General features: G+C 33.9%; 1 protein-coding gene across 4 annotated transcripts in view; it reads left to right on the plus strand.

Moving 5' to 3' along the window:
• The window catches only part of LOC129004470 (probable Na(+)/H(+) antiporter nhx-9), a 114,673-nt gene extending 108,331 nt beyond the window's left edge, over positions 1-6,342 (plus strand). For all 4 annotated transcript variants that reach the window (XM_054433068.1, XM_054433069.1, XM_054433070.1 and 1 more), the window contains one exon: positions 1,348-6,342. In XM_054433068.1, coding sequence (XP_054289043.1) covers positions 1,348-1,572 — 225 coding nt within the window. In that variant the 3' untranslated portion in view covers positions 1,573-6,342. The remainder of the gene's footprint in view (positions 1-1,347) is intronic.
• The last annotated feature ends 7,448 nt before the right edge of the window (positions 6,343-13,790 follow it).

The following is a 13,790-nucleotide window of genomic DNA, read 5'->3' on the forward strand; positions in this document are numbered from 1 at the left end:
TAGTTGCTAAAATTATCTGTTCATGGTTAATAACTATTTGTATTAATACCATAATATCAAAGATTTCTCCAGTTTCTGGCATGATTATATCAATTAAGATTGTATTTGAACACTATTGCAACATCTAATAAATCTATATATATAAAAGGCAAAGCCCTCACTGACTGACTGACTCACTCATCACTAATTCTCCCACTTCCCACTTACCTAGAAGGCTGAAATTTGGTACACTGATTCTTTAGGCATTAAATAGGAAAAGTAAGTGGTTTTTATTCTGATCGGACTCTCGGGCTCCGCCCCAGTGGCTCTGGAGTTTCCCATGTTAACCTAATGAGTACTCATATTTAAAAGGAATTAATGAATCTTAACAGCTGTTTCAATTAAACAAGTTGGTTCTGTTCTATGATGTTAAATAGCATTAAAGTTACAAGGATTACCAACAGAGTGCAGCACTATTTTTTTTTTATATTTTACAACGGCTAATTTTAAACCAAAAGTGAGTGAGCGTAGCGAACAAACTTCAATCCGGAGGCGAGTTAGCGTAGCGAACGAGCTAACCTGAAGGCAAGTGAGCGCAGCGAACGAGCTCCTACCGTAAAGGTGAGTGAGCGTAGCAAACGAACTTCAACCAGGACGTGTGAGCGCAGCGAACGAGCTCCAACCTAAAGGTGAGTGAGCGTAGCGAACGAACTTCAACCAGGACGTGATTGAGCCATGCGAACGAGCTCACATATGAAGTTAAACGGGGCAAAGCCCGCGGGTACAGCTAGTGTAAAATATGTACGAGCTGCCAGTATATACTATAAAACACAATTTTAGTTAACCCCTTTGAACCTAAGGTTTGATTGGTCTAACCGAGTCTGTTGCTGTTTTGCATATCTTTTGAACAAGAACAGTTGGTGAGTCAGTAGCTCAATCGGTAGTGTTACAAGCTAAAGATAAAGGTGGCAATGTGTAGGTTTGTGTTCGGGTGCCTTCACTAAATTATATCAGTACAGTTCACTCTTATGCTCTACTAGTTCACCCTCTTGTTATGCTAGATACTTTCCACCAAGGCTCCACTAGAAAAACAGGCCATGCTGCAGCGTAACACTACCTCACAGTGGTGGATAGTTGTACTAAAGTTGCCAGACGTAAACAGCCAGCTTATTTACCAAAAACATATGGGATAAGGCAGTGAACCTTTCCACAAATGTGATTGATCCTGCAGCAAGGCCTGTTTTTCTAGTGGGGCACAAACTGGCAGCGCGGTAGAATGTTGAACTGACATGTGCGGTTACTTACTCATAACAGTGTAAACATATTTGTTATGTCTAATACATTGTAAAAGATTTTCTTATGTCTCAGGCGGCAGCACGGCGTGGTTCCCTCTTGGAGTTGGGCTCCAGCCACGAGGAAGCTCTGTTAACAGTCACAACGTCATCTCACGACCGCACAGACCGTTGGACGTTACCGAGGCGACGACAGTCGTCACTCACCCCCTCCCAGCCTCACCCACTCACCCTGTCACCCTCTGTGGAGAGTCTAGAGAGCTCAGACGCAATTATCAGCGAGGACGACGCTCGTGAATAACATTACGAGTCGGTCAGGGTTACTGATCTTTAACCTCTGACCTTACGTTGTGTCAGTCAAGCCCTGCTCTCTTGTAGTAATAAGTACATAGACTTTTATTGGTTTCCGTGAATCACGTAATCAGATGCCTATTATAGGAGACTACCCTTTGTTTGGACACCTAAGAACCTGATTTCTCGTCTGATCACTTAAAGTCCAAACAGTTAGAAGTGAATAAGAAAATGAACAGATGAATCCTAAAATCATATGCTTAGTGTAAATGTCGTGAACTAAGGTGTTATACCAAGAAAGGAATATGCAAAGGTTATAGGTACTCAGTATTCTGAATCAAACGAATCCAAACAAGAGGGATTACCATAAATTAATTTGTGATGATTTCTAATACGATACTTTGGAGACCTGTGGTCTTAAAAATATGTTTTATGCATCGAATAATGGCCTCACTTTTATTGAATGCAGTCTTAAGTGTTTTTTTACGCAATTAGGATAGTAATGGAAGAGTATTTTTATCAGATTTTGAATAGTGGACACAGCCCAGGATGGTCTTAGATATTTCATATTATGATTGGTAACTAATGGTATTGTTATGTAATAATGAATAAAGCCGGGTTAAGGTTTAAATGCAATCTATAATCATAACATTTTGACTAGCTTCTTGAAACATACATTATTTTTTATAATTGTTCCCAATTAACTATGATTTACTCTTAAGATTTCCCACCTTGAAAAGGTAACTTTTCATGCTTATTACCTATTGTTGCTGCCTTTATTTTAATTCATACCGGTCTAAATGTATTGAATCTCTTCTTACTATATCCAATAAAACACGTGGTTATTTTCAAAGACATCTAGTTAAAATAAAAAAACAAACAAAAAAAAACTGTAGACTAAATATTTTTTACTTCTGATTTACATATATCCTTACTAAAGGTAGTAGGCTATTAATTTGATTTAGGTTTGCTAATTTTTGTATAATCTGCATACATTTTAAGTAGCCATATTTTGTTTTGATAAATAACATGTAACTGATAAAACAAATATTTTAAAAAATATACCAAAGATAACTAAAACCGTTGGTGAAATTTAAGAATAAAGCTTTCACAGCTAGCCTCAAACTTAAAATTATTTTAAAGAAAAAAGGACAACTCATGCACACTAAACACATGTTTTAACTATTTATAAAACTCAGAATTAAAGAATATTAATATACTTCAGGTATCTTATTTCTCAATACTAGAATGTATTTGTTTTTAGCTTATTATTGCAAAAATTGTGATTTGCACTGTGAATTTTACTTACATAATTCTTTTGGGAAATCCTATTTATTTAATAGATTAGTCACAGTTTTTAAGATGTATAATTACATACCACAAACAATCTGATAGAGTAGAAGTTTCGCTTTCCCTTAGCTTGAAATCAGCTGATATCTGTTACTTGCTGGGCTACAAATCAGCTGTTATAACCCCTACAGAGCAGGGCTTGATTATACACTTCTCGTAACGTAGTCTGAAGCTGCCTTTTAGTCGTCAGTCACAGTTGCGCTTGTCCCGTTTAGTCCCGACAATATAAATATTGTTAAGTTTTTGTAAATACTCCTTAAGTCTAGTTTAATAACGTAGGATTCTCTGTATTTATGTATGTACTGTACAGTTAACGAGGATGGGTGGAAGCGTTAGGCTTTGGGTGTTTGGTGAATGACTTGTATATTCAAGCAGGGGTTCATATACATGTAAGTCCTTAGGGATTGTAGTTTCGAATTTTGCACAGAGTGGTTAAATATTTTTGAATGTGTGAGAAAATTGTTTCAGGGCCAACAGATTGTAAACATTGTAACATTTTTGAGAGGTTTTTGAATTACTGAAAATAGACACAATGGAATGTATCGAAAGTTAAAGATTATTAAATGATGAATGACTTGGAAAGAACTAGATGGAAGCTGGCTAAAGATTACCAACTGGTTTTTTTCATCCATGGTATTTTTTTTACACAAGTCCAATGCAGTTGGGGCCTAGTTTAAAATCTGGAATCACAAAATCGATTCTAGTTTTTATGTGTGCAAACCCTATTACTAACTTATTTAAATGTTTTTCTTTTTTTTTCTTTAGGTAATTTAATTTAATTTTTCATTTAGTTATTTCCGAGGTATATCCAATTTTAAGAAAGGAAAGTGAGTAGTGAATTTATTGTGCATTAAAAGATAATGACTGTGAGAATATTAGAAGAACTTCCAAGAATTTGATTGCACGGTATTTGTATTTTTTGTTTTCAAACCCTGAAATATTTATTCTTCAATTCATCGGTACGGTACATAGTTTTGAAACACATTCCCAGACAGCACACTTTCTCCTCAGGACATCCCACGGATATTGCGACAGGATATGCAAGATATCCCATAGTGGTCCTATGGTCAACCCGGGATATCCCAGGATATCCACAGGAATGCGTAATGTCCCCGCCCGGGGATGTCCTACGGATAAGCTCACAGCATATCCGTGGGACATCCGAGGTCATCCCAGGGTAGTCCTCAGGACATTCTCAGGACATATGGGACTACTATGGGATGTCCCTGGGATAAAGTGTGGTCTGGGCCTGAACATAAAAAACACAAAATAATATAGATTTAGTATGAAAATTTAATTATAAGTTTAGTAAATTGATTAAATAGTTAATATACACAAATTTTGAAGAAAAAAACGAGAAAAAAAGTTTTTGGCCCAGACGGGTCTCGAACCCGGTACCTTCCCCTTATGTGCCTCTTACCTTACCTCCTGAGCTATCTGCGCTTGATGATTATGGGTGTTTTCAAGTGGTGAAAGAGTAGCCGACAGTTGCAATGGTCGCAATACTTAAAATATTTTTGATACTACAGTATATAATATGATTCTGTTAATCTGTTTAGGCCTCAAGTAGTTGAATTGTTTTTCTGGTTGTTGGAGAGGATCCTGGTATTTGAATATAGATTATTTAATTACCATTAGATTAGCACTGTTATAATTGATTGTTATATGATTAAAATTAGTTTTTGTTTGTTTTTTTTAATTTAAAGTTAGAATTAAATTCACATCTCACACAACTATGATAGAACTCTAGTTTTCCTGAATTCAGCGGTGGTAATATGTCAGTAAAGTTAAGTCAGCCCTTGCTAGCCATAGTATTAACAAGACATATTTTCAATCTGGGAAACCTTAAACTTTTAAAACAAATTATAAAACCTCAACATCTTAATGCGTGGGAATCTTATTTTTGAAAAAAAAAACAGACCAAAATTATTTGTTAAATAATGAAGACGGTCCAATTATAAATTCGGAATTACTGATAATAATTACATCAAGAACAACACTTTAATATATGCAAAATTCAAAAGATTAATTTTTCTAATATTATTTTTTATTTTTCCAATATCCTTTAAATCATCCGTTTTAAGTTGGTTTAAAATTAATTTATTAAGTAAATATTTACTTTTTGTACTAGTGTAAATACAGCCTGAAGATGGAAACCAAGTTTCTGAAAGCGCTAGTGAAAAAAAAAATTATTATATATTGGCCTTGTTGAACATTTAAATTTAGGTATACATTTCATCAGTGGTAGTATTTTTTTTCTTCAGTTTGTTACCGGGACATTACGTTCAGACATTACGGGACATTACAGGATATCCAGTGGATTTTGTAAATGTCCCGGGATGTCATGGGACATTCTGGGATATCCTATGGCATTCGTACATATCCCGGGACTTTACAGGATATCCTGAGGTTAACTTACAAATCCCGGGACATTACGGTATATTGTAGGATATCCTGTGGATTTCGTACTTGTCCCGGGATTTTGCGGGATATCCTGAGGATAGCGTACATATCCCGAGTCATTCTCAGGACATAGGGGACTACTATGGGATGTCCCTGGGATAAAGTGTGCTGTCTGGGTTGAAGGCATGTTCACATCCTTAATCTTTGTTTCAGTCCTCTTTGCTGAGATAATTTGATGATGTAAGTACCAAACAATGTTCAATACAATTGAAATGTATGATACTAACCATAACCCATGAGAAATTGTCTATAAAGGTCATTCACCAGTCTCCCGATGTCCTACAGGGTAAACAAACAATGAAAAATGTTGTAAAAACAACACAGAGTGCCTCGGATGGACTTTTGTTGATAGATTTTTTTGTAATATAAGTGCTACTTTAATAAAAGAGACAATATTCAAAAACCAAAATGACAATGGGCTGAAAATGGATTTTGGTTTTTGAACTGGTGTACATCTGTGTATTATTATTGTGTATAAGGAAAACGGTGTGATTGTTCTGCAGTTTTGCTGTCAGATTTTGAAGTATTCCTCTCATAACAAAATACTTCAACATCAGTTTGTAATCTCTAGAATTGTTTGAACACATTTTGACCTGTAAAATTGATAGGTAGTGGTGGTTGATGGGTAACTGTGTATTGCAAAAACATCACACGGTCCTGTAAAATTTGGGTTTTAGCAAAAAAGGCACACTGTTAATTTTTTGATTGAAGAGTGCATTTTTTCATTGGGGGAATCCGTTCCAGAGTATTTTACACCTTTAAAATGGTGGTTTTTGTTAGGTTTATTGTTATCATTAATTTAAAACAACAGATATTTTCTATCAGTGATAAAAATGCCGGGAAATATTAAAAAAACATAAACATTCGTTAAAGAATAAAACAATTTTGTCCGTGAATAAGTCGAGAAGTTAATTAACAATGCTCTAACTATTAACTAATAGTCCAGGCGCTAAACGGGTTGAGTATGCACTGAAAGTCTGACAAAATTTGACTTTTGATTATTGTTGGGGACATCTAGTAGATGAAAAAAATCGATGATGTCGCATTTCTAGGGTGGTCACAACTCGGGGGGGAGGGGGGGAAGTTGCGCGGGTCATCGGTTTACGTTTCCGCGTCTAACTCACAAACGGTGAATGATAGAAAGGTGAATTAAGCGTCTATCTACGCCTAAACATATTGTCTTTTAAAAAGGTTATTACAACCTTTCTTCTATCTCTTATACTTTAGGCGCTAATCAACATTTATTGCAAAAAATAAAATTTAAAAATACTTAAAAATGAAATATCGGAAATATTGCGCTTGTTTAGGGCATGTTACAAACTATTTATGGTTAGAAAAACTAACAAGTAGTACAACAACACCAAGTTTAAAGAAATCCGTGCAAAAACAACAGAGCTACGTTGATTTCAGTGAGTAAACGTGGAAAATTCGTAGTAGTACCGAGGCGCGCATGAACGGTACGTAGCCCAGAGTCGATATAGGTTTGATGTTGTAAGTAACTATGGGAAAGCTGAATTTTTCTATGCTGTTAGACCATGTTCAGATGAGCATTTTCCCAAAAGTCCCCACTCCTACCCCTTTGTGCTTTCCTCTACCCCCCCCCCCCTTTTAGATAAATTTACAGTCTCTTAGAAATTAAACTATAACTTTAAAACAAGTAAGGATAATAACGCAATATTTTATTAATCATTTTGCGTTACGATATTCTACAACAAGTGTTTACCATGGTATCCTAAATATTCATAGTAAAAAAATATCATAAACATAAAAAAATATTTTTTACGGATTAATTTATGAAACTTTTCTTTGTAGATTTTTTACACGAGGTCGCACAACAAAATGTTTGATACAAAATTTGGGGTGCATAGTTTACATTTGAAAATGATACATAGTTATTAACAGTTTGTTTGCATATAGTAGCTATAGATAGTACAGTATATTGATTTTACAGGATTCAGGCTTTTTTGTGTACCGCAACAATGAAAAAAATTACGTATATTATGGTTTTTGTATTTGAATTTGCCGCTTTATATAGATTATATTAACGTTATGTAGCTCATTCAGTACATATACAGACTGTAGTGGATACATGAATGAATATCGTGCATTTGCTGCTGTACGCCAGAGCCTCATTTTATTATACAGGGTGTCTCACCTAAAGTGAACCAATAGATAACTTTTTTATTATGAGATATAGAGTTAACTTCTTATGGGACACTACCCTTTATTTTAAGATGTTTTTTTTAGTGGTTTCGAATTTTAAAAATATGTTCGCCATTTTCCAATATGGCTGACAACTTTGTTAGTCCTATGGAATACCCTGTATTTTATGATTGTTTGAGAATGTAAACGCACAACTTTTAAACCTTTTTATTCTTGACATTTTTCTCTAAAGCTACTTGTTTAGGAGTTACATCGAAAAAGAAATGGTTTGTGAGTACATCCTGCATCCTCACAGCTCATAAACGTAAGTTTAAGAGCGGAAATACAAAGAATAAACAATTTTTCAAATCACATCTACATTTAAAAAAAACCATAAAATAAATTGTTCCAATATCAAAGTAAGCTAGCATTTTTGAAAATGGTGGCCATTTTTAAAACAACAAAATCAGTATTTTTTTACGTATTTTATATATTTTGTTTTACGAGAACTTATATGTGACTTATTTATTCTTTGCACTTTCTCTCTCAACTTACTCGTTTATGAGCTACAGGATGCCGAATGTACACCACAAGCCTTTCTTTTAGATATAACACGCTGTAACTCCTAAATGGGGTAGGTTTAGAGAAAAAATGTCACGAATAAGAAAATAGCTTTTAAATTGTAAAAGAATACTAAAATACAGCGTATTCCATAAGAAATAACAAAGTTGTTGGCCATTTTGGAAAATTGTGGATATATATTTTTTATTCGTAACCATCCCTAAAAACATTTTTTACAATTAAAAGGGGTCGTCTAATAAAAAGTTAACTCTATATGGAAAATAAAATTTGTGTATGTTCACTATGTAATCTCAACCGGGATGAAACGTGTACCCTTTTATAGCAGAATCTCCAATTTTAAAAAAAAGATACGTCAATTTTGGTCTAACAAGTTATATTTAAATGAATGAGTTTTTTTGAATTTTTAAATGGCAAAGATTGGCGGGCACTTGGAAATTTTCTTAAAGAGGCGTGGAGTAAAGGGTGGGAATCGATAATGGAGTATAATTATTAAATTTAAGAATTGAGATATCGATACAAAAATTGGAAAAATCTATGTAATTTAAAAAATTTATAAAATATTGTTTGTTAAGTATCTATAAAAGTAAATTATAAAAGTAACAGGTTTGTTTTATGAATTATTAACTGTTTGTAGGAAAAATTCAGATTCTCAGTAGGCTACATTTAAATTTTATTATTCATTCAATTGTTATCTGATCTTTATTAGTATGTAGTGCTATTTGTGTATGTTCTGTAGTGGAAATCAGTTTATTTTATGAATAATTGTATGTGATTCATGGTATTTTTTTTAAACGGTTTTAAAATATTTTAAAATCAGTGTGTCTAACACAAAACAGACGGTCTTTGACCATTGTTCTTTGCATTTAAATAAAAAACACTGTATTGATATTTTATTACAATGAACACATCTTCTTCTTCTTCATCATCTATCTTCTTCATCATTTATTCATCTAATAATTCTTTTCGTAGATTATCGTAACGCAAAATGATTAATAAAATATTGCATTATTATCCTTACCCGTTTTAAAGTTATAGCTTAATTGCTAAGAGGCTGTAAATTTATCTAAAAAGGGGGGTTAGAGGAAAGCACAAGGGGGGAGGAGTGTTGACTTTCGGGAAAATGATAATCGCAACATGGTCTAACAGCATAGAAAAATTCAGCTTTCCCATACTTACTTACAACATCAAACCTATATCGACTGTGGGCTACGTACCGTCCATGCGCGCCTCGGTACTACTACGAATTTTCCACGTTTACTCTTACTGAAATCAACGTAGCTCTGTTGTTTTTGCACGGATTTCTTTAAACTTGGTGTTGTTGTACTACTTGTTAGTTTTTCTAACCATAAATAGTTTGTAACATGCCCTAAACAAGCGCAATATTTCCGATATTTCATTTTTAAGTATTTTTAAATTTTATTTTTTGCAATAAATGTTGATTAGCGCCTAAAGTATAAGAGATAGAAGAAAGGTTGTAATAACCTTTTTAAAAGACAATATATTTAGGCGTAGATAGACGCTTAATTCACCTTTCTATCATTAACCGTTTGTGAGTTAGACGCGGAAACGTAAACCGATGACCCGCGCAACTTCCCCCCCTCCCCCCCGAGTTGTGACCACCCTAGAAATGCGACATCATCGATTTTTTTCATCTACTAGATGTCCCCAACAATAATCAAAAGTCAAATTTTGTCAGACTTTCAGTGCATACTCAACCCGTTTAGCGCCTGGACTATAAAACAGTTTTAGAACTGGTTCAATTGCTGTGACTTTTTTTCAAAATAAGCTGTTTTGAGATGAATGTATATTGTTGCAAGTCAAGGTATTTGCTATCTATCATATGGACAAGTTGAGGGGGTTGAGAGAATCCATTTTTTAACCTGGTTCGATAGTACCCATAGATTATACCTCTTGACCAAGTTAATTCTAATTTAATGTGATATATTTTTGGTGAAGTTTTTCTAGAGAAAATCTTTTCAGCAAAACTGACAGGACTCATCTTAGAGATGAAGAGACAACTAGTTAACGCTAGAAAATAGTTTGTGCCTACAAAAAATGTGACTGGAAACTATTCTGAATATAGAAAGGTGCTATAGTGAAGTATTGGTTGGAACTATTGTATCATTGAAGGCAACCCGTAGAATATTTTGATGGCGTCAATTAGCACAATTTATTTTTAGTGATTTTGGACATACCGCTGCTGGCCTCAGTAAGAAATTTAACGTATATTTTGTAATTTTTAATGTCATTAAAAATGTTTGAAATTGTATTGATATGTTTTTGAATAGTTTACAATTAAGAGTACCAGTAAGAGTCCTTTAGGATCAAAATATTGTTTAGCTTTTTTGGCATTATAAATACAGTTTTCTCTTTTACATTGAAAACTTATTTGGAAATAGCAAGTAAGTATAATTTGTTTATATGAAATGGATAGATATTAATATATTTTTCCACCCTGTACATTGTAAATAACATGAGCGCTCACTAAATGATAGGAGATTTATAAGTTTTATAACAATTATATTATTACACGGCAAGAAATTCAAGGAATAATGTATGATGTGCTTCACTTCAACCTCTAAATGAGTAAGGTAATACTTCTTTGTAATATTTATATTGTTTAAGGTACAAAAAATCCTTCATGATCTCAAAAGACATTGAATGTTATAATATTTATTTCATTTAAATTATAATGACTATAATTAGATAAGTGTTGGTTACTATTTTCAGTAGGCCTATTGAATAGTTAATGGTACTAGTTATATTTATTAACAGCAACAATAAATATTTTTTAAATTTTGACACGTCTCCTTTAGTGAAAAACCATTATCTATTTCATTGAGATAAAGTTTCAAAATATTTAAATGTAATGCATATTATTTTATATTTAAATTTAATTTAAAAATTCATTGTCTATCAATTAACTGATAGCAATTTTTGAATCAAATTTATGTTTTCAAACTAAAACTGTTCATTTGAAGGGCTCTATGTGTGTGTTACATGGTCGAAACAACGATTCATATTTAAACGTAGAAATATTACTTAGTTACCGCATTGATTTAAGTTTTAGATTCCTTTAACCATATGGAACATACACTATTGCTTGTACTCATAACTATGGCTCATCGAAAACAAAACCTTATTATAATCGACATTTTCATTTGTATATTCATGTTGTTCATGATTCATTGTATAGTTTTAGATCTTAAAAGTACAATGCTTATAAGAAAAACACTTTCTAAGTTTTGTCACAATATTTTGGTAGATAATGCTTAAATATTGGTAGTTGCTCTTTTTCTGGGATAATTGATTCCATAGGATGACTTATTGTTTTTATATGACCTACTCCATTAAGAACCATGCAGTTGATGGAGGTTGTATAGTTTAGCAGTTTCAAGTTATAATATGCTGAGGTATAGTCCACTCACATGTGAGTAATACATTCCTAGCATTGTGTGCTCTAGCCACTAGACTAACTAGGGGTAAGTTTTATTTTTAGACAAAGATTTTGGATACAATAAGAGATGATTTTAAAACAAAAGTGTAAAAAGTGAATCAGGACTGAAAGATGTTTGTTACATTCAGTAGTTTGTTATCTAAGACCTCATTAAAGTCTTTGTTTCATTTTGTGTGCCTTTTTCAACCTTCAATTAAGCCATCAGTAGTTGATGGACATTCATTGTTCAAGAAGGACTAATTTCCCTCAAAACAAAGTTTTGGGTTTCCAACAAATTTCTTTTGCTAGCTATATATCGCAGTACCAGTTTTTGAGTACTCGTTCTCACGGAACCGAAGTTCCTACGTTATCAATAAAGTCTTTAAAGGTTTGTGTTAAAAGTGTCACACTCGGTAATGTATCAGTAGAGCCACTCAAACTCGACACTTGTATGAGTTTCTATTCCGAATATCAAAGTGTGAGCAATATTACGAATCAGGAACTCTGCTGTTGGCTTAAATGAAATAATGTATTTTATTTCCCAATTGCTTAGTACAATTCATGGTATACATAATTATTATACAATACTTAACATAAAAAAAAAAATAATTACAAAGTATACTATATATCTGAAAAAACTTAACTTAGATCTTTCTCCACTGGAGTTCAGAAATGCTCTTGCATTAAGATATGGGAAAACTCCTATACACTTCCCCTCTTCATGTGATGGCTGTGGCAAAAACTGCAATATGGACATGCCCTTAACTGTCGCACAGGTGGTTTGATAATAAGAAGACATAATGAGGTAAGGGATACCCTTGGAAGCTTGATGGAGCTAGCATGGGGAAACTGTGTTCGAGAACCAATGATCTCTGAGCAAGGGTCATTTGATACTGCAGCACTATAGTCCTCGCCACCCTAAGTTGAGGCAGCCAAAGGCCGCACTAGATATACGCCGTGCGGCCTTGGGCTGCCTCAACTTAGGGTGGCGAGGACTATAAAAGCAGACTTGGCTTGTAGGGGTGTATGGGAGGTTCAGACGGAAGCATTATTCGATGTACAAGTCGTTGACACTGATGCTCCGTTGTACTTGAACCTCCCATACGAAAAAGTGTTGGAGAATGCAGAAAGAGAGAAGAAGAGGAAATATTTAACAATAACAGAAACCAGAAATGCATCTTTTACCCCTCTAGTCACGTCTGTGGACGGAATGCTGGGCAAAGAGTTTCAGGTTTCAGACCTTGCTCAGAGCAATGGCAGAATGCCTAACAGAAAAATGGAAGAAACCTTACAGTTTAGTGATGAACTGGATAAGGGTAAAAACCATCTGTGCGACGTTAAGGGCCAGCAGCATGTGTCTAAGGAGGACAAGGAAGAAGTTGAGGACTCTTAGAGAGTTTGAAGATGGGGCTGGAGTACCAGTTATTTATTAATTTAAATAGCAAATGTTTTATTATTTTTCCATGTCAAAATTGATTATAAAGTGTTTGCTATATATCTAAATGGCACAAAGAGGCTGAGATAGCTAGAACAGGTAGAGCGGCTACAGAGGGTAGGCGAAGTAGGCCTGACCCTACCCAAAATTGTTGTAGATATTTCTAAATTATTTTCCATATTAAAAGACTTTTGCAAAACTTAGTAAAGATATAGCCTGACCATATTACTAGACTGAATTGTCTGTGTATGCTATGAGAGGAATATGTATGTATGCCAAATCTCATGCTTCTAGGTGCTATGGTTTGGCCTGTACGTTGATCAGAATTTTGCATTTATATATAGAGATTAGCCCCATGTTAAACCTCCATAAGAAAAGTTGAATTTGCATTTTTGACCCAATTAACATAAATATTCTACAATTGAACCTGCACATATAGGACTGATAACCTTTCTTTTGGTACAACCCGCGTGTAAATCGGTCTAGTAGTATGGTCAGGGTTGCTGTCATAAGCTTAAAAATTTGGTCCCATATTAAATCTCAAAGAAAAGTTTAGTTTCCTTTTTAACCCAATTGAAATAAATATTTGCATAATGCAATTTTAATCTTGGAAAGCTGGAATATGGGAAACGTGTCTGTGCCATCAATATGACGTAGAGTGAAAATTTAAAAACGTAAGTTTTCATGTCCCTGGCCTTTTACTTCGTAGATACTATAGATTTGTAGTTTATTATCATGTGTTTTTATATTTTTTTGGGATGGGGGCAACATGTTACACACATTTATTTAGTTTTAAATAGGTTCTAGGTATTTTTTTTCG

The sequence above is a fragment of the Macrosteles quadrilineatus genome, unplaced genomic scaffold, assembly GCF_028750875.1.
Source record: "Macrosteles quadrilineatus isolate MER2022 unplaced genomic scaffold, UCM_ALF_1.0 Scaffold_9__3_contigs__length_116548681, whole genome shotgun sequence".
NCBI lineage: Eukaryota > Metazoa > Arthropoda > Insecta > Hemiptera > Cicadellidae > Macrosteles > Macrosteles quadrilineatus.